Source organism: Triticum dicoccoides, chromosome 5A, assembly GCF_002162155.2.
Source record: "Triticum dicoccoides isolate Atlit2015 ecotype Zavitan chromosome 5A, WEW_v2.0, whole genome shotgun sequence".
NCBI classification, from domain to species: domain Eukaryota; kingdom Viridiplantae; phylum Streptophyta; class Magnoliopsida; order Poales; family Poaceae; genus Triticum; species Triticum dicoccoides.
In genome coordinates, this window is record NC_041388.1 from 705,523,803 (window position 1) to 705,547,163 (window position 23,361).

At 50.8% G+C, this 23,361-nt stretch overlaps 8 protein-coding genes across 8 annotated transcripts; 4 read left to right on the forward strand and 4 right to left on the reverse strand.

Moving 5' to 3' along the window:
• Positions 1 to 2,715: 2,715 nt before the first annotated feature.
• LOC119304338 (calcineurin B-like protein 1) lies at positions 2,716 to 6,719 on the forward strand. The gene is made up of 8 exons (XM_037581517.1): positions 2,716 to 3,181; positions 3,276 to 3,358; positions 4,827 to 4,883; positions 4,993 to 5,101; positions 5,182 to 5,234; positions 5,437 to 5,517; positions 5,635 to 5,747; positions 6,379 to 6,719. Exons 1-8 carry the CDS (start codon positions 3,097 to 3,099, stop codon positions 6,440 to 6,442), a joined length of 645 nt encoding a protein of 214 aa, XP_037437414.1. The 5' UTR covers positions 2,716 to 3,096; the 3' UTR covers positions 6,443 to 6,719.
• Positions 6,720 to 7,134: 415 nt separating this feature from the next.
• LOC119304342 (putative casein kinase II subunit beta-4) lies at positions 7,135 to 9,464 on the forward strand. Its single transcript, XM_037581522.1, has 5 exons — positions 7,135 to 7,357; positions 7,459 to 7,683; positions 7,806 to 7,915; positions 8,063 to 8,228; positions 8,925 to 9,464. The coding sequence occupies exons 1-5, from the start codon at positions 7,228 to 7,230 to the stop codon at positions 9,056 to 9,058; spliced, it is 765 nt and encodes a 254-aa protein (XP_037437419.1). The 5' UTR covers positions 7,135 to 7,227; the 3' UTR covers positions 9,059 to 9,464.
• A 510-nt stretch (positions 9,465 to 9,974) lies between these two features.
• On the forward strand, positions 9,975 to 10,988 carry LOC119304343 (probable pterin-4-alpha-carbinolamine dehydratase, chloroplastic). Its single transcript, XM_037581523.1, has 2 exons — positions 9,975 to 10,605; positions 10,720 to 10,988. The coding sequence occupies exons 1-2, from the start codon at positions 10,068 to 10,070 to the stop codon at positions 10,812 to 10,814; spliced, it is 633 nt and encodes a 210-aa protein (XP_037437420.1). The 5' UTR covers positions 9,975 to 10,067; the 3' UTR covers positions 10,815 to 10,988.
• Positions 10,959 to 11,728, reverse strand: LOC119304345 (pectinesterase inhibitor 12-like). Its single transcript, XM_037581525.1, has one exon. The coding sequence runs from the start codon at positions 11,663 to 11,665 to the stop codon at positions 11,111 to 11,113; it is 555 nt and encodes a 184-aa protein (XP_037437422.1). The 5' UTR covers positions 11,666 to 11,728; the 3' UTR covers positions 10,959 to 11,110.
• A 141-nt stretch (positions 11,729 to 11,869) lies between these two features.
• On the reverse strand, positions 11,870 to 12,706 carry LOC119304344 (phosphatidylinositol N-acetylglucosaminyltransferase subunit P-like). Its single transcript, XM_037581524.1, has 2 exons — positions 12,287 to 12,706; positions 11,870 to 12,165 (listed from the first exon to the last, which is right to left on the reverse strand). Exons 1-2 carry the CDS (start codon positions 12,684 to 12,686, stop codon positions 12,011 to 12,013), a joined length of 555 nt encoding a protein of 184 aa, XP_037437421.1. The 5' UTR covers positions 12,687 to 12,706; the 3' UTR covers positions 11,870 to 12,010.
• A 107-nt stretch (positions 12,707 to 12,813) lies between these two features.
• LOC119304341 lies at positions 12,814 to 16,117 on the forward strand. Its single transcript, XM_037581520.1, has 9 exons — positions 12,814 to 13,076; positions 13,209 to 13,336; positions 13,432 to 13,503; positions 13,579 to 13,724; positions 13,822 to 13,936; positions 14,008 to 14,088; positions 14,973 to 15,110; positions 15,418 to 15,505; positions 15,705 to 16,117. Exons 1-9 carry the CDS (start codon positions 12,878 to 12,880, stop codon positions 15,881 to 15,883), a joined length of 1,146 nt encoding a protein of 381 aa, XP_037437417.1. The 5' UTR covers positions 12,814 to 12,877; the 3' UTR covers positions 15,884 to 16,117.
• Positions 15,947 to 17,320, reverse strand: LOC119304340 (ribose-phosphate pyrophosphokinase 1-like). Its single transcript, XM_037581519.1, has one exon. The coding sequence runs from the start codon at positions 17,270 to 17,272 to the stop codon at positions 16,094 to 16,096; it is 1,179 nt and encodes a 392-aa protein (XP_037437416.1). The 5' UTR covers positions 17,273 to 17,320; the 3' UTR covers positions 15,947 to 16,093.
• A 2,446-nt stretch (positions 17,321 to 19,766) lies between these two features.
• Positions 19,767 to 22,478, reverse strand: LOC119304339 (protein NRT1/ PTR FAMILY 7.3-like). The gene is made up of 5 exons (XM_037581518.1): positions 22,415 to 22,478; positions 22,117 to 22,294; positions 21,529 to 21,746; positions 20,823 to 21,388; positions 19,767 to 20,716 (listed from the first exon to the last, which is right to left on the reverse strand). Exons 1-5 carry the CDS (start codon positions 22,418 to 22,420, stop codon positions 19,891 to 19,893), a joined length of 1,794 nt encoding a protein of 597 aa, XP_037437415.1. The 5' UTR covers positions 22,421 to 22,478; the 3' UTR covers positions 19,767 to 19,890.
• Positions 22,479 to 23,361: the final 883 nt, after the last annotated feature.

The following is a 23,361-nucleotide window of genomic DNA, read 5'->3' on the forward strand; positions in this document are numbered from 1 at the left end:
GAGCGTGCACTAAAAGAGGGCCGGGGGATGCGGAAAGCATTACAACATTCCACCTTCAGAAGGGTTATAGATGGGCGACCTTTGCCCGTTTCTAAACTTGCGAATCCGCGAAATCACCCCGCTGCGTGCCGCCTCTAGTATCAGGTTGAAAAAAGATCCGTGTACACGGAGGGAGGAAGTAGAATGGACCCGGTTCCAAACATCCATTTTTATGGTTGAAAAAAAAGAAAGGGTACAAACAAAATTACTAGTACAAACAAAGGAGTATCACTATAGATAGATGTTGCCGGCCCTAGCTGCATTGATCATAGGTGGTAAATTCAAAATAATTTCTTCATTTATGATGTAGTATTGATAGATGCCAGGGTGGCTCTCCAGGTTCGGCATTGCTTTGAAGCAACACCACTGATTTGTTTGGCTAGAGCACACTTTCTTGTCAAGAAACCGAATGAACTCCACCTTAAATCATATATTTGGCAGATCTTGTGAAAAATCAAAATCTAAATGGGTAACCATTAGTATAACAGAGAGCGTGCACTAAAAGAGGGCCGGGGGAAGCGGAAAGCGTTACAACATTCCACCTTCAGAAGGGTTACAGATGGGCGGCCTTTGCCCGTTTCCAAACTTGCGAATCCGCGAAATCACCCCGCTGCGTGCCGCCTCTAGTATCAGGTTGAAAAAAGATCCGTGTACACGGAGGGAGGAAATAGAACGGACCCGGTTCCAAACATCCATTTTTACGGTTGGAAAAAAAAGAAAGGGTACAAACAAAATTACTAGTACAAACAAAGGAGTATCACTATAGATAGATGTTGCCGGCCCTAGCTGCATTGATCATAGCTGGTAAATTCAAAATAATTTCTTCATTTATGATGTAGCATTGATAGATGCCAGGGTGGCTCTCCAGGTTCGGCATTGCTTTGAAGCAACACCACTGATTTGTTTAGCTAGAGCACACTTTCTTGTCAAGAAACCGAATGAACTCCACCTTAAATCATATATTTGGCAGATCTTGTGAAAAATCAAAATCTAAATGGGTAACCATTAGTATAACAGAGAGCGTGCACTAAAAGAGGGCCGGGGGAAGCGGAAAGCGTTACAACATTCCACCTTCAGAAGGGTTACAGATGGGCGGCCTTTGCCCGTTTCCAAACTTGCGAATCCGCGAAATCACCCCGCTGCGTGCCGCCTCTAGTATCAGGTTGAAAAAAGATCCGTGTACACGGAGGGAGGAAATAGAACGGACCCGGTTCCAAACATCCATTTTTACGGTTGGAAAAAAAAGAAAGGGTACAAACAAAATTACTAGTACAAACAAAGGAGTATCACTATAGATAGATGTTGCCGGCCCTAGCTGCATTGATCATAGCTGGTAAATTCAAAATAATTTCTTCATTTATGATGTAGCATTGATAGATGCCAGGGTGGCTCTCCAGGTTCGGCATTGCTTTGAAGCAACACCACTGATTTGTTTGGCTAGAGCACACTTTCTTTGTCAAGAAACCGAATGAACTCCACCTTAAATCATATATTTGGCAGATCTTGTGAAAAATCAAAATCTAAATGGGTAACCATTAGTATAACAGAGAGCGTGCACTAAAAGAGGGCCGGGGGAAGCGGAAAGCGTTACAACATTCCACCTTCAGAAGGGTTACAGATGGGCGGCCTTTGCCCGTTTCCAAACTTGCGAATCCGCGAAATCACCCCGCTGCGTGCCGCCTCTAGTATCAGGTTGAAAAAAGATCCGTGTACACGGAGGGAGGAAATAGAACGGACGCGGTTCCAAACATCCATTTTTACGGTTGGAAAAAAAAGAAAGGGTACAAACAAAATTACTAGTACAAACAAAGGAGTATCACTATAGATAGATGTTGCCGGCCCTAGCTGCATTGATCATAGCTGGTAAATTCAAAATAATTTCTTCATTTATGATGTAGCATTGATAGATGCCAGGGTGGCTCTCCAGGTTCGGCATTGCTTTGAAGCAACACCACTGATTTGTTTGGCTAGAGCACACTTTCTTTGTCAAGAAACCGAATGAACTCCACCTTAAATCATATATTTGGCAGATCTTGTGAAAAATCAAAATCTAAATGGGTAACCATTAGTATAACAGAGAGCGTGCACTAAAAGAGGGCTGGGGGAAGCGGAAAGCGTTACAACATTCCACCTTCAGAAGGGTTACAGATGGGCGGCCTTTGCCCGTTTCCAAACTTGCGAATCCGCGAAATCACCCCGCTGCGTGCCGCCTCTAATATCAGGTTGAAAAAAGATCCGTGTACACGGAGGGAGGAAGTAGAACGGACCCGGTTCCAAACATCCATTTTTACGGTTGAAAAAAAAGAAAGAGTACAAACAAAATTACTAGTACAAACAAAGGAGTATCATTATAGATAGATGTTGCCGGCCCTAGCTGCATTGATCATATTTGGTTGAATTATGAGGCATTGGTGGTAGTAGACGCCAGGGTGGATCTCCTCTCCTCTTGTCCACCCCCAGGTGAGGTCCAACGCGCGTGCACCGCACCACTGGTTTTGGTTTTGGTTTTGGTTTTGGTTTTGGTGGTGCACAGACACTTGGACTTGGCTGTTAAGCAACCGAATTAACTCCTCCAAATCTTCTCTTCTCTTCTCTTGTGTGGGTGGAAAAACAAACAACCAGATTCCCTTCACCAACCAACCCCCTGCATATAAAGAGCGGAACAGTGAGGAGGAGTCCACCCCACCCCGCCCCGCCCGGCCCCAAACAATTATAGCCAGCGGCGCCGGCGAGCGGCGGCAGCCCCTCCGGCGACCGTCTCCAGCGGTCCTCCCCCCTCCATTATATACAGCCTCCCTGCCGCCTCCAGTCCTGCCCGCCGCCCACCAACCAGCGACCTACCTAGGGTTCCCTTCCCTTCCCTTCCCTTCCGTCAGCGGCTAGCTCTCGCCCCTTCTGTTCCTCCAATTACCCACTCCTGCCGCCGCCGTCCGATGACCCAATCAGCGGCCTGCTCCGCCCAGACTCGCCGCGGGTTCCAGCATTAGCGGCAGCGGCCTGTGCGATTCCGCCCCCATTCCGAAAATCGCGGAGGAGGACCAGAGGGGGAAACAAACAATGGGGTGCTTCCACTCCACGGCCAGGGCCAGGCGGCGCTACCCGGGCTACGACGACCCCATGCAGCTCGCCGCCCAGACCGCATGTATGTTTGTTTGTAACCACCTACCAATTTCACTATTCCACTAGTCAAACCTTAATTAATTCACTCACCACATGTGTTTCTTGATCTGCTGCAGTCAGCGTCAGCGAGGTGGAGGCGCTCTTCGAGCTCTTCAAGACCATCAGCGGCTCCGTCATCGACGACGGCTTCATCAACAAGGTAGTAAGCAGCAGCACACCAAATCTTCCATCTTTGTATGCATCCCCTGCTCTGCTTGCCATGTTTTATTTTCTTACCTTCCCTAGGAAACACATTAATCATAAATTACAGTGTTGCACAAAAAAAAACACAACTAGCCCTGTGGTCCGGTCTTTTTTAGGGTACGATGGTCCAGTCATTTTCTAAAGCCCTGTTTAAGGAAGTTGTTGTTTTTGGTCACTGTCGGCCTCATAACTTTGTATCAACGACAGGCTGCCGTGTCCTTGTCTCTTTGATGCAGTTACAATCTTTCTAAAAATGAAGACGGCCATGTGTTCGTTTCCTCATCTACGTACAGCCATTTATATTTTTATATAATAGTTTGTTATGGTTTCGTTTTTTTGTAAGCATCACGTCCGTCTATAACCATCATACAAGCTTGTGGACTGCGCCTAATGCTTATCACATAAGATTGTCCTGTTTCCACCAGAGAGAGCAGAGTTTTGCGCCACGCTGAATATATTACACTGGGCTTAATGCCTATCACATACATGCCCTGCTTGCCATGTTTTTCTTTTGTTGGTAAAACACATAGTTTATTTCAATGTTTGAAAAATGGACCGGCTCTGTGGTCCGGGCATTTTCTAAAACCCTGCTTAGGGAAACTGCCGTTTTCTGGTTGGTGCCGGCCTCATAACTTTGTAACAAAGACAGCCAGGCGTCTCTTTGGTGCAGTTAGAATCTTTCTAAATCAAGAGGATGATGTGTTTGTTTCCAGATCAGCATTCATTATTTTTCAAAAGTTTGATATGGTCTCCATTTTTGTAAGCATCATGTGCATCTGTAGCCATCATACAAGTGCGTGGACCGCACCTAATGCTTATCAAATAAGATTTTCCTTTTCGACAGGACAATTTCACAGCACAGTACAGTCATTTTCTAAAACCCTGTTTTAGGAAACTTTATTCTTTTGGTTGGTGTCAGCCTCATAAATTTGTAAGACAGGCTGGCGTGTATTTTATGCAGTTTAGAATATTTCTAAATGAAGGGGGTCAGGTGTTCGTTTCCTGATCTGGATTCATTAAAAAAAAAGTTTGATATAGTTTCCATTTCTTGAAGCATCAATTGCCATCTGTACACAGGCCTGTGAACTGTGCCGAAAGCTCAGCTCATGAGATTGTCCTTTTGGATAAGACAATATCACGAGACACTGAGACAGTACAGTATATGTATCCAAATATCTAGCTCTCACCATTAAACTCAACTGTCATGCTAGCTTACTTTCTACTCTATAATTCTGCCGCACATGAATCATGTAAGAAGAATTCCAAGTTCTTTTTTATGCACAAGAACAGTTATGCCGTTGTTTATTCTTCCGGAGAAAAACTGGAGTACTAAGTTTTTTTAGATTGATTAATTGAAAGTAAGTGCTGTCAGTAATCCAAATTTGCAATCAGCTTGAACAGCCTCTGTATTTTCTGCTGTGCAGGAAGAGTTCCAGCTTGCATTGTTCAAGAGCAAGATGGACAATATTTTTGCTAACCGGGTATGTTTTGACATGCCAACCTTCAATATGCTTCTGAATTCTGGTACTTGTCTACTATGAGTTGGCATGCTCTCGCCTATGAACTTGCTGAATTTAAGGAACCTTTCAGATATTTGACCTCTTCGATGTCAAGAAAAGGGGGGTCATTGACTTTGCTGACTTCGTTCAAGCTCTAAATGTATTTCACCCTAGCGTTCCAATGGAAGAGAAAATTGATTGTAAGCTACCATCATGATGTTTCTTTTTGTCCATTTCGATAACACAATTCTGCTTTCTGAACATCTCTATTGCTTGCCAGTTTCCTTCAAGCTATATGATATGGACAACACAGGGTTTATCGAACGAAAAGAGGTATTTTTTTAGACTTTATTTCTTTTCTGACTCGCCACATCTTTTACGAAAATTAATTTTTATTCAAATATGAAGATTACAATATCTTCAAGCGTTAGTAGAATTAATCTTCCCGTACTTCCGGACTCTGACATTTAATATATTATTTTGCCATTCTTCCTCCTGTCATTGATGACATAATTTTTACTCCCTTGCTGTACAGGTAAAGCAGATGCTTATTGCCCTTCTGAGTGAATCAGGAATGAGGTTATCAGATGAAACCATTGAGTCAATCATTGACAAGGTATGGACATTTGAGCCCAACACCTGAGCTGTTACTCAAGTTTTGAATAACTTCAATAGTTAAATTCGGAGCCTTCATAAGAGTTCAGATATTGACTGATATGGTTGCTGCTAGCAGACATTTTCAGATGCTGATGTGAATCAGGACGGGAAAATAGATAGAGCGGAGTGGGAGAACTTTGTCTCACGAAATCCCTCCTTGATGAAGATAATGACTCTGCCATACCTAAAGTAAGTGTTATACATATCTGCCTCTGGATAAAAAAAACAGAGTATATATAAAGAGGAAATGACAAGCATTAGAAATACTTTTGTTTTTGTTCCTCTTCTGATGAAGCGAATTGATTATTAGGTTTAAAAACAAAATACCTCCTTAAGATCATAGAACACCACATGCCAGTGACACAAGTAGCTGATGCAATATATGCACTGAGCATGCTGTTAAAAGTAGTTACTGACCAACAGAGCAGAAATTTTTGCAGAACTGTTAGTCTGTCACTTGGTAGTTCGTTGTTGACCTGTGCGCCGCATGATTGCCACAAGCACATTCTTAATTTAATTGTAGCTGTTTATTTTTGCCTGCCCCCTTGGATAGTCAGCTATTTGGCGTATATTTAACTGCAATTATTCAAAGTTCAGTTTTAAGACATGGTTAAAGTGGCAACAAGTTCCCTCCCTTAACTGTACATCGGTAGGTAGAAATGCGCCTCGAATGCGGGTGGGCGGGCTCACGGGCGTGTGCTCTAGCCAACCGAGCACTGCTCGGTTCTCATTCAAGTCCATTTTTTAATATTCAATGAGTTGAAGCATGCAGTTGGCTGCTAATTAATGGTTGCTTATGGTTATCGAAAAATCCTTGCAGGGACATAACGACCACATTCCCTAGCTTTGTTTTCAACTCGAAGGTCGATGACATCGTGACATGAGTGGCATGGTTTCTGTGACATTTCACAAGGCCTGCGTGCAAGAGGGGAAGGACATGTACATCTAATAGTATATCAAGGAGAGTCATTTTTTCTGTTAGAGCAAAAGCAGTAATGCAAGGAGGTTAAGAGATGAGGGGAGGGTTGTAGTCTGAGAAATTGGCAAGTTACCGCGATATGAACTGCATCCATATGCTGCTGCTGTTGTTTGTTGTGAAATGCAATGTTAGTGCCAGAATGGAATTGTATCGCCTGGAAATCAATCTTTTTTATTTCTCCAGCGGCGTGTCATGTTGATCCAAATTGTGTCACGTGGCATAAATAACGTTCGTTTGTTCATTCCTCATGGTTATGTTTGGATTGCGACCAAAATGCACCTTATTAGCCAGAAAAAACAAGTTTGTGACGAAAAAAATTGGCCCCTGTTCGGACAGTTGCTTTTTGAGAAAATGCCTGAATTTACTCATCAAATAAACAAATCACATCGAATCTCCTCGGTTTCTATCTAGGTTTTCTTGGGCCCAATTTCCAGGAAAGGCAAGTTGTTTACTTTTTTTTTATTAACTGAAAGCAAGTTGTTCACTGCGTGAGTGCTAAAGCGCGCACGTCCACTACATTGCCGATTTTGTTCGTGGGCCGCTTTTGGGCCGAGCACGACGAATCTATCCTCTCCTCTGCCCACACTCTCTCTTTGGACGAGGGAGAATCTTCTTCTACTAGTCTCCCACTCCTCCCTCCCGTCGCCGTCGCCGCCGGCCCAAACCAAACCCTAGCCGCCGGCCGGCGCCATGGATCGCAAGCGCATCAACGACGCCCTCGACAGGCACCTCCGGGCGGCCACGGAGCGGTCGTCGCCCTCCACCTCCCGCGCCGCCGCCAAGCCCAAGCCGCCCTCCGCCGCCGCCCCCAAACCCAAAGGTATCGCCGTCGCTTTGCTTTCTCTCTCGTCAACCGGTTCTCCCTCTCCTTTCCTGTACCTTAAAATTGATGTGTTTGTGCGCGCGCGTTGGGGGCGGCAGAGCAGCTGGATTCGGACAGCAGCGAGGGGGGCAGCGCCGGCGGGCCCTCCGAGGCGGACGACACCTTCTGGATCAACTGGTTCTGCGCCATGAGGGGCAACGAGTTCTTCGCCGAGGTCGACGACGACTACATCCAGGACGACTTCAACCTCTGCGGCCTCAGCGCCCAGGTCCCCTACTACGACCACGCCCTCGATCTCATCCTCGACCTCGAGCCCGTCCAGGGTACGGTACACCTACACCTCACCTCCTTCATTTGTTGTGATAACCAGTTCATCATCGTAAGTTAGTAGGTTGCTCTGATCCTCACAAGTTCTGTTTGTTTGTCTGTGTGTGTGCATAAGCAGGCGATGTGTTTGCCGATGACCAGAATGAGCTGATTGTCGCGTCCGCGGAGATGCTTTACGGTTTGATCCATGCCCGGTACATCTTGACCACCAAGGGCTTGGCTGCCATGGTAAGCATCTTTCTACTTCCATGGTTCGTTCGATGCGGGAACTCCTATCGCCGGCATGGTTTATGCTTTTTCGATATCAATCACAGTAGTAGCAGCAGGACCCATTGTCCCGTGCTGATCTGTTCCAAAACCTGAATGTTTCTGCAGCTGGAGAAGTTCAAGAACTGCGACTTTGGAAGGTGCCCCCGCGTGTCCTGCTCTGGCCAGCCCTGTCTTCCAATGGGGCAGTCTGATATCCCTAGGTCCAGTACCGTTAAGATATATTGTCCCAAGTGCGAAGATCTCTACTACCCCAGATCGAAGCACCAAGCCAGTATCCTTTTAAACATCTTATACTTAGATAAGCACTCACAACACTGATCATTTATCTATAACCTGAAATATGCAGCCCCTCTGAATCTGGTAAGAATATGAATCATAATTTTGCAACTATTTTTCCGGTGTGTCCTTTTCAACTTCATGCCACACCTTTCAGTAAGGATTTATAAACTCAAAATGTGTCTTGCTCCATTCTCATCAATGGGATGGAAACCTTGTAAATAATGACGTTTTCTCTGCTTGCCTTTGCATCCCTAATGCTTTGAATGGACTGGCAGCATCTTTTTAAACATTATGTACTTAGATAAGCACTGCCAGGTCTATTCATTGCAAATGCTCTGATCTGGTAAGATTAGGAATAGTGATGTGCCATTATTGATATCGTGCCTTTTCAACATCACACTACCTACCTTTCGTTAATAACTTATGACTGTGAACTCTTTGTTTCGAAAATGTCTTGCTGCCTTGTGATCAATGGGGGCAGAGACATTGTAAGTAGTGGCATTTACTTTGCTTGCCTTTTGGCCTTTGCCTTGTCGCTTTTTATAGACTGACGATTCTGTTACAGTAGTTATGAGTACTATATTTTTTGCATCTGTAAGTACCGATGCAAGGTGCAATTTCTTGTGTGCTGCAAACTGCAGCGCGCCTATGTTAGTCAATCTTTGTACCGCCTTAAGTCTTCCCACAGATACAGACGGAGCATACTTTGGGACGACGTTTCCTCATATTTTCATGATGACCCACTCACAACTGAAGCCACAGAAGCCAGCACAGCAATACGTTCCTCGGATATTCGGCTTCAAAGTCCACAAGAAAACATGATGGTATCTTGGCGGCGAACTGCCCTGTGCTTGTTTTGCCCAGTCCGTCATCAGGAATGGTGATGATCCGCACTAGCTGGGCATGAGAAATGCTATAGCCGATTCAAGACGACAAGACACCAATCAACTATGCCACATTCTTTCTTCTGTATGAAGGCCTGCTCTTTGGAAAAGAAATATCGAGGAGCTGTGGTCAACCTCTGCCAGATTCATGCCATGTCATGTTGGGTATTCAGACGATATGATCCCGGCGAAATGGGAATGAGTTTGTGCATCTGCTGAATCTGTTGTGTATCCATGTATTTCACTCTTCATTCTGTGGTGGCAAGAAATCGGATGGCTGAGACTGTTGGAGAAAGTCGTGTTTCGGTGTATTGTTGCATGTGATTCGTGGAAAATTCAAATTACATGCACATGAATCTTTTTTTTTCTACTTCCTCCGTCCCACAATATAAGATCCCTTTGCAGCTAACATAGCTTGAAAAACGATCTTATACTGTGGGACGGAGGGAGTACATGATAAAAAAGATGTCACGGACAGTAATGTGTGAGGATGCACATTTAGAGAGACCAAGGTGAGGGAACGGCTGGAACTTGAGAGAGAGAAGGTGACCATTGAAGCAAAGAGAGTGACAATCAAGACGAAGCAAGTTGGGCTTGCGAAGATCATCAAGGAGTCGAGGATCATGTTGGGCAACACTAGCATCATGGACGACAATGTCAAGGAGTGGTTCTGCATAATGCAAAAAGACATCAATGCGCACCATGAATATTGATTCACTCAAATTTTCAACCATGTGTTGAATTGTCGCTCCGGGCAGTGTATTATTAGACGTTGGATCGAGAAGAGGCGAGAAGCAAGAAACCAACAAATTGTGTGGTGATAAAAGGAAGAAGGCTTCAAGGGACGGCCAGATAAGAAGCAAGCTCCTCCGTCCATTGCTTCCCCCAGCCGCGCATCATCCATCCATCCATCCGTTCCACTCTCCTTCCTTCCTGTCCACTACACCATGGCGCTCATGCTCAGCCCGGCCGCGACCTTCCTCCCCGTCGCCGGCAAGCCCGCCGCCGCCATGCGGAACCTCCTCTTCGGCACCAGCAGCAAGGGAAGAAGCGTTCGCAAGGTGGTGGCGATGGCGGACATCCTGGGCGACTTCGGGGCGCGGGACCCGTTCCCGGAGGAGATCGCGAGCAACTTCGGGGAGAAGACGCTGGGCAACGTGGACACGCTGCACCGCATCCTCATTCCCACGCTCTCCGTGCTCTCGCTCTCCCGCGTGCCGCTCGACGCCGACCCCGCGCCGCTCTCCGAGGAGGATGCCCGCAAGCTGCTCTTCAAGGTGGTCGGATGGCGGCTCCTCTTCCCCAGCAAGGGCGACTCCGACGTGCTCAAGCTCGAGTGCGTCTGGAAGGTCCGCGACCAGGCCTGCGGCGACGAGCTCATCGCCAGGATCAACAAGACCCTCGACGGCGCCGGCCATGCCCCCGCCGCGCTCCAGTTCGAGGCGCCCAACCAAGTCAGGGCCCAGCTCTACACGCCCTCCGTAGGTCAGTTATAGTACCCTCTTCTCTCTTGTGCTCCAACGCAATGAGCTGCTGTGGTGTGCTTCTCCATGGATGATGGATTCATCGGTGAACTGAACTGATCTGAAATTTGTGCAGCTGGGCTGAGCGCCAACGACTTCATCATCGCCGCGAGGATCGACCAGATCAAGACCAAAGATCTCCTCCCAAAGAAGAGGGTCTGGGCATGCTAATGGCGACCGCCCATGCCATCTTGTTCCTCTTTCTTTGCATTGCATACCTGGACACAGTTTTGTTTCATGGAATGGAAGCCAACCTATCCACCATTGTAGCTCTACCCCTAGTGTTTAATGACGATGATGATGATGCCATCGCCATTTTGCCAATCAAATCAAATGATTTCTCAACTTCTTAGGTTCTTCCGAATGCGAGGCACGATTACAACAACACTTGTATAATTACTAAAATGTCAAGAAATTCATTAGCTATTTAAATGCTACTGATCTGTACTTGCTGAAGAAGAAAGAGATCACTTGATGAGGTTGGTGATGGCGCCGGCGATGATGGCGATCTGGATGCAGTCGACGGTGTGCAGGGCCAGCGGCTGAGGCAGGGTCACGCCGGCGGTCGCGAACGCGGCGTTGCACAGCTGCGTCTGCGCCAGGGCCTCGTCGAGCCTCTGCTTGGCCGCGGGGTAGGCGTGGTTGTTGATCTGGTCGTGCGCGTTGGCGAAGCACATGCCCACGTCCTTGTAGAGCGTGGCGCACTTGGCGAGCGCCGGCTTCATGCGCACATTGGGGTCGGCGGCCTCCTGGGCCTTGACGTCGGCGGCGGCGAGGTTGGCGTTGTCGACGCCGACGAGCGAGGCCACCTTGGCCAGGCCCCGGGCGTCCGCCGCCTCGAGGCTGTCGCGGTGGCTGCCGAGCTTTGACATGCACAGCTCCACGTTGACGCGCACGTCACTGGCCGCGGCCGCCTTGCACGTGTCCGCCACCGCCGCGTTGACGGTGCGGGCGCTCAGGATCAAGGCCGCCGCCGCCAGCACGGTGGCTAGAGCCGTCGTCATCGTCGTCGCTGTCTTCATTGATTCAGAAGTCTTCTTGTTTGCCAAAAATAACTTGTTAAAATTATGAGGGAAGCAAAGCTAAATAAGGATGAGGCTGGCATGGCAGAGCGGAGAAGAGCCATTATCGGAGTCTTCTGCCCTGCCTGGCGATGCCCATGGCTTCTCAATATTCCGATCCCCATTTTGGGACTAATTCATTTATCCACCACTGGGCTATGTATAGACTCAAGAAGCTCAACAACTTTCTTGCTGAAAAATCACAGTATGCTTACAAGACAAACATTTCTTTAACAGAATTTAACTATCAGCTACCATAGTTACAGAAAAATCATCGCAACGGTGGGGAATGGAGCTGAATTGATGTCAGTGATCACCAAACATGAGGTTGTTGATGTGATGGATGCTGATGTCTGAAATAGGCTCGATCGGCCTCTCCGCTTCTTCTTCTTCCTCCTCTTCTTGTGCCGTCGCGGCATCAACCGGCACGGCGGCGGCGGGGCGCTCGCGGCTGTACTCATCTGGATGGATGAATGGATGGAAATGATCAAATGAGCAACAACAAATTGAGAGCATCAATGTTGTAGCTAGAGAGCAGAAGTAATTTGGTTGCTGAAGTGAAGATGGTGGTAGACGACGAACCGAAGATGGTGGAGAAGGAGGTGGGGGGAGGGGTGGCGACCAAGTTGGAGCCGAGGTAGGCGAGGAGGGAGAGCGCGAGGGCGACCATGGCGAGCGACGGCACGGCCAGCGCCCAGTACTTGGTGGGGTAGTAGGTGATGCCCAGCGAGCGGAGCACCGGCTCCGGCGTGTAGGCCCACGCCAGGTACACCGCCGTCGCGATCACCACGGTGATGGACCCCACGAACCCGTACACCTCCGACGGCTTGGGCCCCGCCGCCGGCTCCCTCCCCCGCTTCGGGTTCCGCTGCCGCTCCCGCTCCGGCCGCCCGAACTGCGGCCGCCGGCTCCGCAGCAGGCTCACCGTCTGCCGCGGGCTCCGCACCACCAGCGACGCCGACGCCGCCGCCGACGGATCCATCCGATCTGCTCTGTTCCCTTCCGTCGAGATGCGGCGCAAGCGAGAGACGGGCTATTTGGGCTATGCGGTGGGCTTGTTCGTGGGCCTAAGCTCAGATCAGATGGGCCATGGACGGGCCCGCCATGGAGGAAAAAGGCCGAAGGAGGAGAAGGAGAGGCTCACCGGGGAGAAGAGGGAGGACGGAGCGGAGCATGGCGCGGCGGCAGGGGAGGAGCAGGCCGGAGCCGCGGTGGTCCGAGCCGCCGCCGGGCCTCTTCCCCGCCGGCATCGACGACCTCCTCCGCCTGCTCGCCGTGCTCGCCATCGCGGCCGCCGTCGCCGCCGCCTGCAGCGTCCTCAACCGCCGCCCCGCCCCCTTCTGCGACTCCGACGACCCCTATTCCGCCTACGGTGATTCCTCGACCCCCCCTTGCTTGATTCAAGCTCACGGCAGCAGTTCAATTACTTACCATGAGAAGCAAATCACTACCTTGTTAATCTGTCCGAATGAAAATTCCTCATGTGCTGTGTTTGCCTCTGCAGATTCGTGCGAACCCTGCCCGGAGAACGGCCGGTGCGTCGACGGCGAGCTGCGGTGCGTAGAGGGGTTCAAGAAACGCGGCAGGGCATGCGTGGAGGATGGCCTGCTCACCCACACCGCCAACAAGATCGTACTGCCCTGCTGACCTGACCTGACCCCATTTTTCTTGCCTGCATCCACAGGCTTATACACATTATTATTAACATCTACACAACATACTTGCAGGCAGAGTTGCTCCAGCATAGGATCTGCGATGAGCATGCCCGTGTGCTGTGCGGCCAGCCCGGCATGATCTTGGTATTGCCTATTGAACTACTTCTGCGGAACAGCTGTAACCCTCATCATCTAGTGATTCTGTTATCTCACTTTCAGTTCCAACAACATGACATCTCAAGTATGGCTGACGATCTGTTATCCAAGGATGCCGCCCGCCTAAGTGACGATGGAATCAAAGTCGTAAAAGAGAGGGTGCTGCAGAGCGCACATGGCTTCTTGGAGACAACGTCAACTTATGACAAGTATGCGTAATCACAACCTCTTTTGTCCTCAATGCGGTACATGTTATTAGATTCCTTGACAGTTGCTGGGAACTCGCTCTAATTTTCTTCCGTTTAGTGTCCAAGCGTTTAAATGTCCAGAGCTGGCCGCGGAGCTTCATAGGCCCCTGTCTTGTCAAGCTCGTCAATGGATCTCTAGCAATATCATCTTTGTGATCACCTTCTGTCTCCTGGTACGCTTGTAACATTACTGCCTTAGACAAGCATCCATTCAAACGCAGCTCAAATGATGATAAAACCTTAGTCTGCAGCACTGCTCAGGATTCTATGGAGCATTTACCAGAGACGGGCATTATCAAAGAGAGCCGAGCAAATATATGAGCAGGTGTGACTTTCTTACTCTACTGTTTCATTCCTTCATGTGTTTATTATATGAAGTATCATTTGTTCCAGATGTCTGCATTACAATGATGCAACGCAATGTGTTACTGGTAAATGCAGTATGTTGTGCAGTGTCATGTACTGTTGGCAAACACGGTACTAACAATAGGCTGCGGGTCGTTGTTTTTAAATTATCTGATGTATCCCCACTGCCACTATATCCCTGAAATAGCGGACAAAGGACAATGACCTCTACACAACGGCTGCCTGTAGTAATTTACTGCTTGGTAGTTTGTACGGTTTTATCTCTCAGTGCTCTCATTGCCTGCTACAACCCGCAGTGCCCCAGTACTAATACATTTCAGAGTTTTATATGATTCCTTTGTTGCATATTTTGAATCATTAATCCAAGACTTGATATAAACCATTTCAATCAAATTTGATTTATTTGAATTTGGATTTCTACTGATATATCCAAGCGTATTGCTCCAACTACGTTATCGCTATCCTCAATCCGACACGGAAACACTCTGCCCCTAATGCTTCTGCAACACGCTATTTGAAACAAGGGTACTTCAAGTCACCATGATGAGCAGATTAAATTTACGTGGATTGATAAATAACAAAATAGAGAATGTACTATAAGCTGTATATGTTATTGTTTGATTGAGTGCCTATAGTGCTAGCATTCATTTTAGTGCAATTACTAGCACTTCCTCCACATGCTCCTCTAACATCACTCTCCCACATGTGACTGCGCTAGAGGGTGATGGAAGTGGAGAGACGTGTACAGTTTTTTTTTTGTGTATCCAAAGTTTTTTTGGGGAATCATTTACTGTTCCATTTACATTTTCTCTGCTTTTATGAACTTTTGTTGTAATTTTGCAGGTATGTGAGATCCTTGAAGATAATGCCATAAGTGCAAAGGCTGGCAACTCTGAATGCGAGCCTTGGGTGGTCACCTCCTGGTTGCGTGATCATCTACTATCTACCCGAGAGAGACGGAACACTTTGTTGTGGAAGAAGGTACTTCTGTTACAGCATATCTTACTTAATTATGCAGCCCTTGATTTGTACTAATTGGTTAGTACTATCCAAATTTAATGATGGAAAGTTGGACAGAGTTACCATTTTGTGTATGATTTATTATTGTTACTGAGAAATGCAAGACATTTACATGTGAGCATATGAAGCAGTTGTAAGGACATTGACACTCTCCATATATGGCAATCAAACTCATTTTACTTTTCCTTATTGAACTTGCATGACACTCTCCGTATATGGTGATCGAACTAATTTCCTTTTTTCTTACTGAACTTCAAACTCGGCACAGGTGGAAGAATTGCTGCTGGAAGATTCTCGCATCGACCAGTATCCAAAAGTGATCAAGGGAGAGGCCAAAGTTGTCTTAGAGTGGCAAGGTACAAACATCCCCCCTCCCTGCACTATTGTTCATGGATTAGAAGTATCAACCGGTAGCTATTTTACCGAATGCCTTTGTTGTTTCCTGCCACAACATTCGGTTCTGCTACTTATTATTTCTGATGAACTTTTTTTTGTGAGAATATTTTCGATGAGTGTGCATGGGTAAGATAATCAGTGGATGTTATGTTATTGCAGCTAGCGGGTCGCTGAGTGGGAAGATTAAGAAGATGCAAGGTGCAGCAGGGAAGACAAGGAGCGGCAGCGTTGGCGCCATCAAACTTGCTGAAGAAATATGTGGCAGCAGCATCATCAGCAGCAGAGACAAGGAGCATTGTTCTTCAACTAGCAAAGAAGCAACTAATCCTTTCATGTAATCAACCAATCAATCCAATCACGGTGAATACATCTTTGATGAGTGTGTGTAGATGACACGATGATCACGTAGGGATCTTATTTATGTCAGCATTATTAGTTAGCAATGTCGTCGATGAATGTTGGGTGGTTTTGCCTCTGCCCTCTGAAGAACAAAACAGAACAGATGTTGTAGTAAGATGATGTATATGTATGAATGAATGTAGTATCATTCATTGGAAGATGCTGCTGACGGAGCACTCGTCGTGGACGCGCCAGATGGTCTCGCCGAGGAGGTTGGCGACGGAGAGCACGGTGAGCTGCGGGAAGCGCTGGTCCGGCGGCACCGGGACGGTGTTGGTGATGATCACTTCCTGGAACAGGCCGCCGGAGAGCCTCTCCACGGCGGGAGGGCTGAGCACGGCGTGGGTGCTGCAGGCGTACACCGCCCTGGCCCCCTCCCTGTGGAGCAGCTCCGCGCCCTTGTGCATCGTCCCGGCGGTGTCGATCATGTCGTCCACCATGACGGCCACCTTCCCCCTCACGTCGCCGATGAGGTTCATCACCTCGGCCTGGTTGTGGCCCAGCCGCCGCTTGTCGACAATGGCGAGCGGCGCGTCGGAGAGCTTCTTGGCGAAGGCGCGCGCCCTGGCGACGCCCCCGACGTCGGGCGAGACGACGACGACGTCGTTGGGGCAGATGGTCTTGCTGGCGAGGTAGTCGAGGATGACGGGCTGGCCGTAGACGTGGTCCACGGGGATGTCGAAGTAGCCGATGGACTGGCCGGAGTGGAGGTCGCAGGCGAGCACGCGGTGCGCGCCCGCCTCCGTGATGAGGTTGGCGACGAGCTTGGCGGCGATGGACTCGCGGCCCTGCATCTTGCGGTCGGCGCGCGCGTAGCCGAAGTAGGGCACGACGGCGGTGATGGTCTTGGCGGAGGCGCGGCGGCAGGCGTCCACCATGATGAGCAGCTCCATGAGGTTCTCGTTGGCCGGCGGGCAGGTGGGCTGCACCAGGAACACGTCGCTCCCGCGCACGCTCTCCTGCAGCTGCACGTACAGCTCCCCGTCCGCGAACCGCTTGATCTTGATCAGCCCCAGCTCCAGCCCCAGGTAGCAGGCGATCTCCTCCGCCAGCGTCGGGTTCGCCGTGCCGGAGAAGATGCGGAGGCGGCTGCCGCTGCTGCCGTCCTGGACGGGGAGGCGCAGCGGGAAGTGCGGGTCCGGGGGTGGCTGCAGCAGCGGGTTGTGGTCGTACGTGCCGCCGGTGCTGCTCGCTCTGCAGCTCCACCGCCGGCGACGGCGACGGCGAGAAGGGGAGCTTGATGGGGGTGAATGGACGGCGGCGAGGTCTGGTGGAGAGAAAGAGGAGGAGGAGCAGAAGCAGGTGGCCATGGTGGCGGAGGCCATCATGGCATGGCAGAGCAGAGGAGGAGAGAGCCGAGCCGTCTGGATAAGGAAGAGAGGATTGATTAATTCCCCTTCTTTATTCGTGGGCCGCCACGCAACGAGATTGCGAAGCCCATGAGTGCGGCACATCCAGCCTGCTGGGCTCCTCATACTATTTTCTTTTTCTGAGCTCCTCCCACTGAGAGCAAGAGAGAGTAACACACGGAGAGAACGGCGAGCGGCCGGTCACCGGAGCCCGGGAAGGCTGCCGCCACCGCGTGCATTTCCGGAATGACGACTCCGGCGTCGTCCAGTAATCCTCATGCAGGTACTCTGTTGACCTTGTTGTGACTGATGCAAATTTCAAATTTACCTCAACTTAACCCTCCAAAGTTATAACCCTCTGATTTTTCTTTTTTTACAGAATGCATGTGCATAGCTCCTTCATTTCCATCTATCTATATGCAGTTTGATCTCCTTAACTAGTCTTACCATACTTACTGCAAGCAAAGCGAGCAAAGTAGAGAGCCACCACTGACATAGCCACATAGGTCCATACATAAAAGCTAGATTATCCAGGCATTCAAAATGCCTTTAACTTTTCACCACCTGGTTTGGTTTGTTCTCTTCCAGTTCCAGGAGGCCATATATAGCAAGTTCTTGACACAAGCAAACACTAAGGGCATCTCCAGCCGTTAGCCCCTCAGGGGGCGTCTAAAAGCGCCGCCTGGGAGTGAGCCGGCGAAAAAAATGGCACTAGGGGCGAGTCGGTCCCCAGCCGTCGGCCCCCAAGGCCGCCCCCAGGCGCGTATCTTAAAAAAAAACAGAACCATTCGGCGAAGTTATGATAAAAACTAGTTAAATTTCGGCCAAACATTACAAATTTCGGCGAAATTCGGCCAAACATTACATGAACCTAATCTAAAAAAAAAGAAAGGGGCTGAAGTCGTCGCCGCCATCGTCGTCGTCGGCCTTCTCCTCCTTGACGCGGGCGCCCCTGCTGGACCCCTCCCCGGCGTCGCCATGGCGAACAGGCGGCGGCGCGTAGTCGTCGTCGTCGCTGACGCACAAGACGACGACCCCGCCTTCCTCGCGGCCGCGTCGGCGCTCCTCGAAGCGGCGTAGGGCGGCGCGCTGGCGCTCCTTCTCCTTCTCGCGGCGCGCTTCTCCATCGCAATGGAGTCCTGGCGCGCCCATTCGAGGGCGGCGTCGTCGTCGTCGTCGAACTCGGCCTTCACCGGCGCCAGCCCCGGCTCCGTCTTTGGCTTGACGAAGCGCGGAGGAGCCGACGAGGGGGCGCGCTGGCCGCCCTCGTTGATGACGATACCGGCGCTGCGAGTGCGCCGGCCGAGCGGCGTCTCCGCCGCGGGCTCGGCCTTGACGCCGAGCAGCGCCAGAGAGCCAGAGGAGTGTGAAGAAGAACGGGATGAGGAGGAAGAAGAGGAGGCGCCGAACCTCCTTGGAGCCCATGGCCCGGCGCGTCGATGCTGCGCCGGGGCGGCCACCCTCGCCGGGGGGTACGCCAACGGCGGGTCGTTGCCGCCCTCGAGGTACGTGAGCACGCCCTCGAGTGTGCGGCCGGGGACGCCCCACCAGAGGTGGCGTCCCTCGCTGTTCTGCCGACCGCCGACCACCGGCGCGCCGTTGGTGGACGCCAAGCGCTGCTGTTGGCGGCGCTCGAAATACGCCGCCCAGGCCGCGTGGTTGTCGGCGGCGTACCGGGGGAGGGAGAGCTCGGCGTCGGTGAGGGACGCGCGCATGATCTCGACCTCCTCGGCGAAGTACCTCGGCTTCGCCACGGCGTCGAGCAACGGGGGAATGGGCACTCCCCCGGCGCTGAGTCTCCACCCCGTCGGCCCGGCGCGCATGTTCGGCGGCGCCGGGATGTTCGCCTGGAACAGGAGTCAAGACTCCTGTTCGCGGAGTGAACGGCGGCCGAAGCCGTTGGCCGCCGCCGTATCTCCGGGGAAGCGTTCTGCCATGGCGAAGGCGGGGCTGGGCGGGCTCGGGAGAGGTAGAGGGAGGGGCTGGGCGGCGGCGCTCGGGGAGAGGTAGGGAGAGGAAGGGCTGGACGGCGGCGAGGGGCGGGGCTGGTGTGGGCGCAGGTGAGTGGAGGCCGCCGGCTTTTATAGCCGGGCCGTGCCCGTGTGTACGCGTGCGAGGGAGTGGAGGCGTCGGCGCGCCGTCCCGTGAACGCGCCGCCCGTGAGGAATCAATGGCAAGGCTGACCGGCGGCAGCCTTGCCATTGATTTCCCGCGGGAACCGAGGCCGTTGGGGGAAGACGAGGCGCCGAGTCGCTGACGCGGCTGGCCCGCGTCTTTTTCGCGCCAAAACAGCTCGTCCCGGCGCCCCCGGGCGCCCCCCAGTGCGCCGGGTTCGGCCTGGGTCCGCCGGCGCTGTTTTCGGCTCAAGCCGGCGAGAATCGGGCTTCTGAAGGCGCGACTGGGCCGTTTTTTAGGCGCCGGCGCGAAAAAATCGCCTGGGGAAGCCTTCCTGGGGGCACGGCTGGAGATGCCCTAAGACAGCAGCCGGATGGCCTTTATTTATCATCACCTGGTGTACTGTCCCAGGTGGAGGTTGTACATGCACTACTGTTCCAGGTGCAGGTTGTACATGTACTATGCATAGACCAACAGCAAGCTCACCTGATCGACCCGATGGCCACTGCCGCCGCAGGTTTCGCCACCGCCTTGTACCTCTTGGCGAGCAGCACGAAGAGCACCAGGTCGGCCGCGTTGAGCGCGGCGATGAGGAAGAAGAACCTGTCCACATGGCCCTGGTTGAGGTTCTGCGGTATCCACCCGGCTTGGCCCCCGCTGCGGCTGCCCGCCATGACCAGCGACACGATCAGGCTGTTCGCGTAGCTCCCGGCCGACATGGACGCCCCGGACATTGCGCTGCCGAGGCTCCTCATGCCGTCCGGGAGCTGGTCGTTGAAGAACTCCGTCATGGTCACGTACATGAACACCTCCGACGCCCCGATCAGCAGGTACTGGGGGATCTGCCAGAGGACGCTCAGGCGGTACCGGTCCGCGTGCTTCAGCCTCTGCCGCTCCACCAGCGCCGCCGCGATCATCGCTGTGGTTGATATGACGAGCCCGATGCCCATCCTCTGGAGCTCGGTTGGCTCCTTTGATCTCTTCGACAGGGGTTTGGCGATGCAGAATGTGTAGATGAAGACGAATGATGTTACGCCGATGATCTCGAAGATGCCGATGCCTGCGGCGGGGATCGTGAATTTGTTGATGGTGTTGTCCATGGCCTGTGCTTGCTCGATGAACACCGAGGACATCTGCGAGTATGTGGTGGAGTAGATGATGCTGCATAGCCATATTGGAATGAGTTGAAGGATGCATTTCACTTGCTCCACTTGAGTGACTGTGTAGAGCCGCCGCGGCCTGGATGCTGGCTGCTCGCCCGGTAGAAGGATGGATGGGTCCTCGATCACCGCCGCCTTGTCCAAAAACCTGCAAAAGGTAAACACACCACATAACTATGTATACATGGCAGAAACATTTGAGCAATACATACAAGGTAGGTAGAGGTACAAGAGAATATATTGGGTTGTGTTACCTGTATCCTGGTGTGTGTGCAATCTTCTTGCCCCCATTAACACTGTGAGTTCCATCCACCTCATACAGTTTTTCCACTTGGGTTGGGACGGTGAGGTGCCTCTTCTTCGTTGCAGCAACCAAGACATTTCCCACGGTGGCGGCAGGGTTCCCGCAGGGCATGAAGTGCCTGAACCTCTTGGTCCCGGCGGCGAACAGGAGGAGGCCGAGAAGAGCCGCCGCCGCTGAGATCACGAAGGCGGCCGCCCATCTCCCCTGGTCCTCGATGTAGGTGAGAAAAGTGACGGCCACCAGGCTGCCCAGGTTGTTGGCCACGAAGAAGTAGCCGTAGAAGGCCGTCTTGGACCTCTTCTCCTTGGTGTGCTCCTCGTCGAACTGGTCGGCGCCGAACGTCGTGTTGGTGGGCTGGTAGGCTCCGTTCCCGAGTGCGATCTTGTATATGGCCACATAGAATATCGCTATCTCGGCTGCCGTTGGTGTCCTGCAGGTCTTGGTGTCACCCGATTCCGACTCGCAGCTGAAGTTGTGCAGGAAGAAATAGGAGGATATGGCGAGCTCCACCAGTCCCTGTCAACCAATCAGTATATGTGCATATCAATGCCTAAGATCGAGCTAGCTGCCATCGAAACTAAAAAAGAAAGTACAAGAAGAAGAAGAAGAAGAAGAAGAAGAAGAAGAAGAAGAAGAAGAAGAAGAAGAGTAGTTACGGCGAGGAAGATGAGCTGGAAGATGATGCAGGACTTGTATCTTCCCCAGTAGGAGTCGGCGATGATGGCGCCGACGATGGAGAAGACGTAGGTGGTGCCGGACCAGTTGCTCACATGCTTGGCGGCGTTGGCGTTGTCCAGCTGCATCACCACCCTCATGAAGGTCACCAGGTTGATGCTCACGCCGTTCACCGCCATCGTCGCAAGCGCCTGGTTGACTGCATTGCATTTGCATCCATGAGTGACGTGCACATGTTTGTTATGCCAGGCCAAACCCACGGTGGTTCTGGTTGCAGGTCTGACTTTAGTTTTGGCTATATATATATACCTCCTCCAGAGCAAACAAAAAAACTACTAACAACTAGTAATAAATATGGCAGATCCGCTTAGGATTCCACTCCTCTTGTGTGGTCATCACGTATAGTGAGTAATTAAGATACCGGCCGTATTTACAAAAGAAATCTCTGAATTATACCAGTACATTTATAGTAGGAGAAACATATACTTGGTGCTAATTCGGTGAGAGTATTTTCGGAATTGGGATAAATCTAATCTAAGCAACAAGATATATATGCTAGTACTACTTACGCAGGATGAGGAGTCCGGCAGGCCATCCACCAGATTTGGCTCTCAGGCACGGGCTGCCGTTCCAATCCACCGACCCATCCATCGTCGTCTCTTCGCCTTCTCCTTCCCCTTGATCTCCGGCGACCACGATAACATGGTCATGGTCTTGGACATGATCCCTCTCACCCTCCTGAGCAATCTGCACATACACATACACAAGTACATCTATCAGTCATCCATGATTGATGGTGCATCACAGGTGAAGAGAGAAGAAAAGAAAAGAGGAAAAAGTAGCTAGGCCTGCATCCATTCTACATACGTCCATGATGAAAGGGAAACTGCAGTCTTGTTTGCGCTTGCGCTTCCACGCCCCTCCTCCTCTCTTCTCAAGGTCAGAGGATAGATGCACCTATATATATATCTCCTGGTGTTTGTATCTATGCCTATGCGTTTGGGTGTTGATGATGTAATATGCTGGTGTGTATTATTTATGTGTTCATGTATGTAGATGCATGACCAGCCAGGATGATATGCCAGGTAGGTGGCAGGTGTGTTGCAATGCAAAGAGCCAAACCGCATGGCGGAGGGCAAGCCTGGTCATGCAACGTGGTCTCACCCTCTTAATTGCACTGCCAATTGTCATATCTTTTCTCATGACTAATAGTATCAAGATATAATGTTCAAAGAAAATGTATCAAGATATCTCCTCTATCTCTTGTCATGCATTTCCACAATTTAAGCGGCGCTCGGTCCTCTTGCTTTGATTTCTTTTTAATGGCCCTGTGGTGAATACTTTCCATGTTAGGCTTATTACTTTTCACATCGGCTAATTATGTCGGTGGTGAGGAACTCCTATTCTTTGGCCATCATGTTCAAGTTATGGTGGCGACAAAGTGGGAGCGTCCTGGGGCCGACAACTAACCGACTTACTTTCTGAATGGTCAATGATAGGTGTTGGTTGGCCAATTGGCGGCTTGCGGTCGGGGTGCTTTGCCGAGACGTATGGGGTGGATAGTTTCGTAAAAGGAAATACATAATGCACCCACACATAATAAGAACGGTCAATCTCTCGTCATCTTGTTTTGTCGAGACGTATGGGGTGGATTGTTTCGTAAAAGGAGATACATAATGCACCCCGACATAATAAGAACGGTCGATCTCTCGCCGTCTTGTTTTGTCGAGACGTCTGGGGTGGATAGTTTCGTAAAAGGAGATACTTAATGCACCCACACGTAATAAGAACATTCGATCTCTCGTCATCTTGTT

What these genes read in the sequence shown, in the direction of transcription:
- LOC119304343 (XM_037581523.1), top strand. Translation starts at nt 10,068, where the DNA reads ATGGCGCTCATGCTCAGCCCGGCCGCGACCTTCCTCCCCGTCGCCGGC. An exon ending in GCTCTACACGCCCTCCGTAG is followed by an intron (nt 10,606 to 10,719) that starts GTCAGTTATAGT and finishes AAATTTGTGCAG; the next exon opens with CTGGGCTGAGCGCCAACGAC.
- LOC119304339 (XM_037581518.1), bottom strand. An exon ending in TGCCGGACTCCTCATCCTGC is followed by an intron (nt 21,747 to 22,116) that starts GTAAGTAGTACT and finishes AATGCAATGCAG; the next exon opens with TCAACCAGGCGCTTGCGACG. An exon ending in TCCAGCTCATCTTCCTCGCC is followed by an intron (nt 21,389 to 21,528) that starts GTAACTACTCTT and finishes ATTGGTTGACAG; the next exon opens with GGACTGGTGGAGCTCGCCAT.
- LOC119304341 (XM_037581520.1), top strand. Translation starts at nt 12,878, where the DNA reads ATGGCGCGGCGGCAGGGGAGGAGCAGGCCGGAGCCGCGGTGGTCCGAG. An exon ending in TGATCACCTTCTGTCTCCTG is followed by an intron (nt 13,937 to 14,007) that starts GTACGCTTGTAA and finishes ATAAAACCTTAG; the next exon opens with TCTGCAGCACTGCTCAGGAT. An exon ending in ACACTTTGTTGTGGAAGAAG is followed by an intron (nt 15,111 to 15,417) that starts GTACTTCTGTTA and finishes AACTCGGCACAG; the next exon opens with GTGGAAGAATTGCTGCTGGA.
- LOC119304338 (XM_037581517.1), top strand. Translation starts at nt 3,097, where the DNA reads ATGGGGTGCTTCCACTCCACGGCCAGGGCCAGGCGGCGCTACCCGGGC. An exon ending in ACGACGGCTTCATCAACAAG is followed by an intron (nt 3,359 to 4,826) that starts GTAGTAAGCAGC and finishes TCTGCTGTGCAG; the next exon opens with GAAGAGTTCCAGCTTGCATT. An exon ending in ACAATATTTTTGCTAACCGG is followed by an intron (nt 4,884 to 4,992) that starts GTATGTTTTGAC and finishes GGAACCTTTCAG; the next exon opens with ATATTTGACCTCTTCGATGT.
- LOC119304345 (XM_037581525.1), bottom strand. Translation starts at nt 11,665, where the DNA reads ATGAAGACAGCGACGACGATGACGACGGCTCTAGCCACCGTGCTGGCG.
- LOC119304344 (XM_037581524.1), bottom strand. Translation starts at nt 12,686, where the DNA reads ATGGATCCGTCGGCGGCGGCGTCGGCGTCGCTGGTGGTGCGGAGCCCG. An exon ending in CTCCTTCTCCACCATCTTCG is followed by an intron (nt 12,166 to 12,286) that starts GTTCGTCGTCTA and finishes TCATCCATCCAG; the next exon opens with ATGAGTACAGCCGCGAGCGC.
- LOC119304342 (XM_037581522.1), top strand. Translation starts at nt 7,228, where the DNA reads ATGGATCGCAAGCGCATCAACGACGCCCTCGACAGGCACCTCCGGGCG. An exon ending in CGACCTCGAGCCCGTCCAGG is followed by an intron (nt 7,684 to 7,805) that starts GTACGGTACACC and finishes GTGCATAAGCAG; the next exon opens with GCGATGTGTTTGCCGATGAC. An exon ending in CAGATCGAAGCACCAAGCCA is followed by an intron (nt 8,229 to 8,924) that starts GTATCCTTTTAA and finishes GTCTTCCCACAG; the next exon opens with ATACAGACGGAGCATACTTT.
- LOC119304340 (XM_037581519.1), bottom strand. Translation starts at nt 17,272, where the DNA reads ATGATGGCCTCCGCCACCATGGCCACCTGCTTCTGCTCCTCCTCCTCT.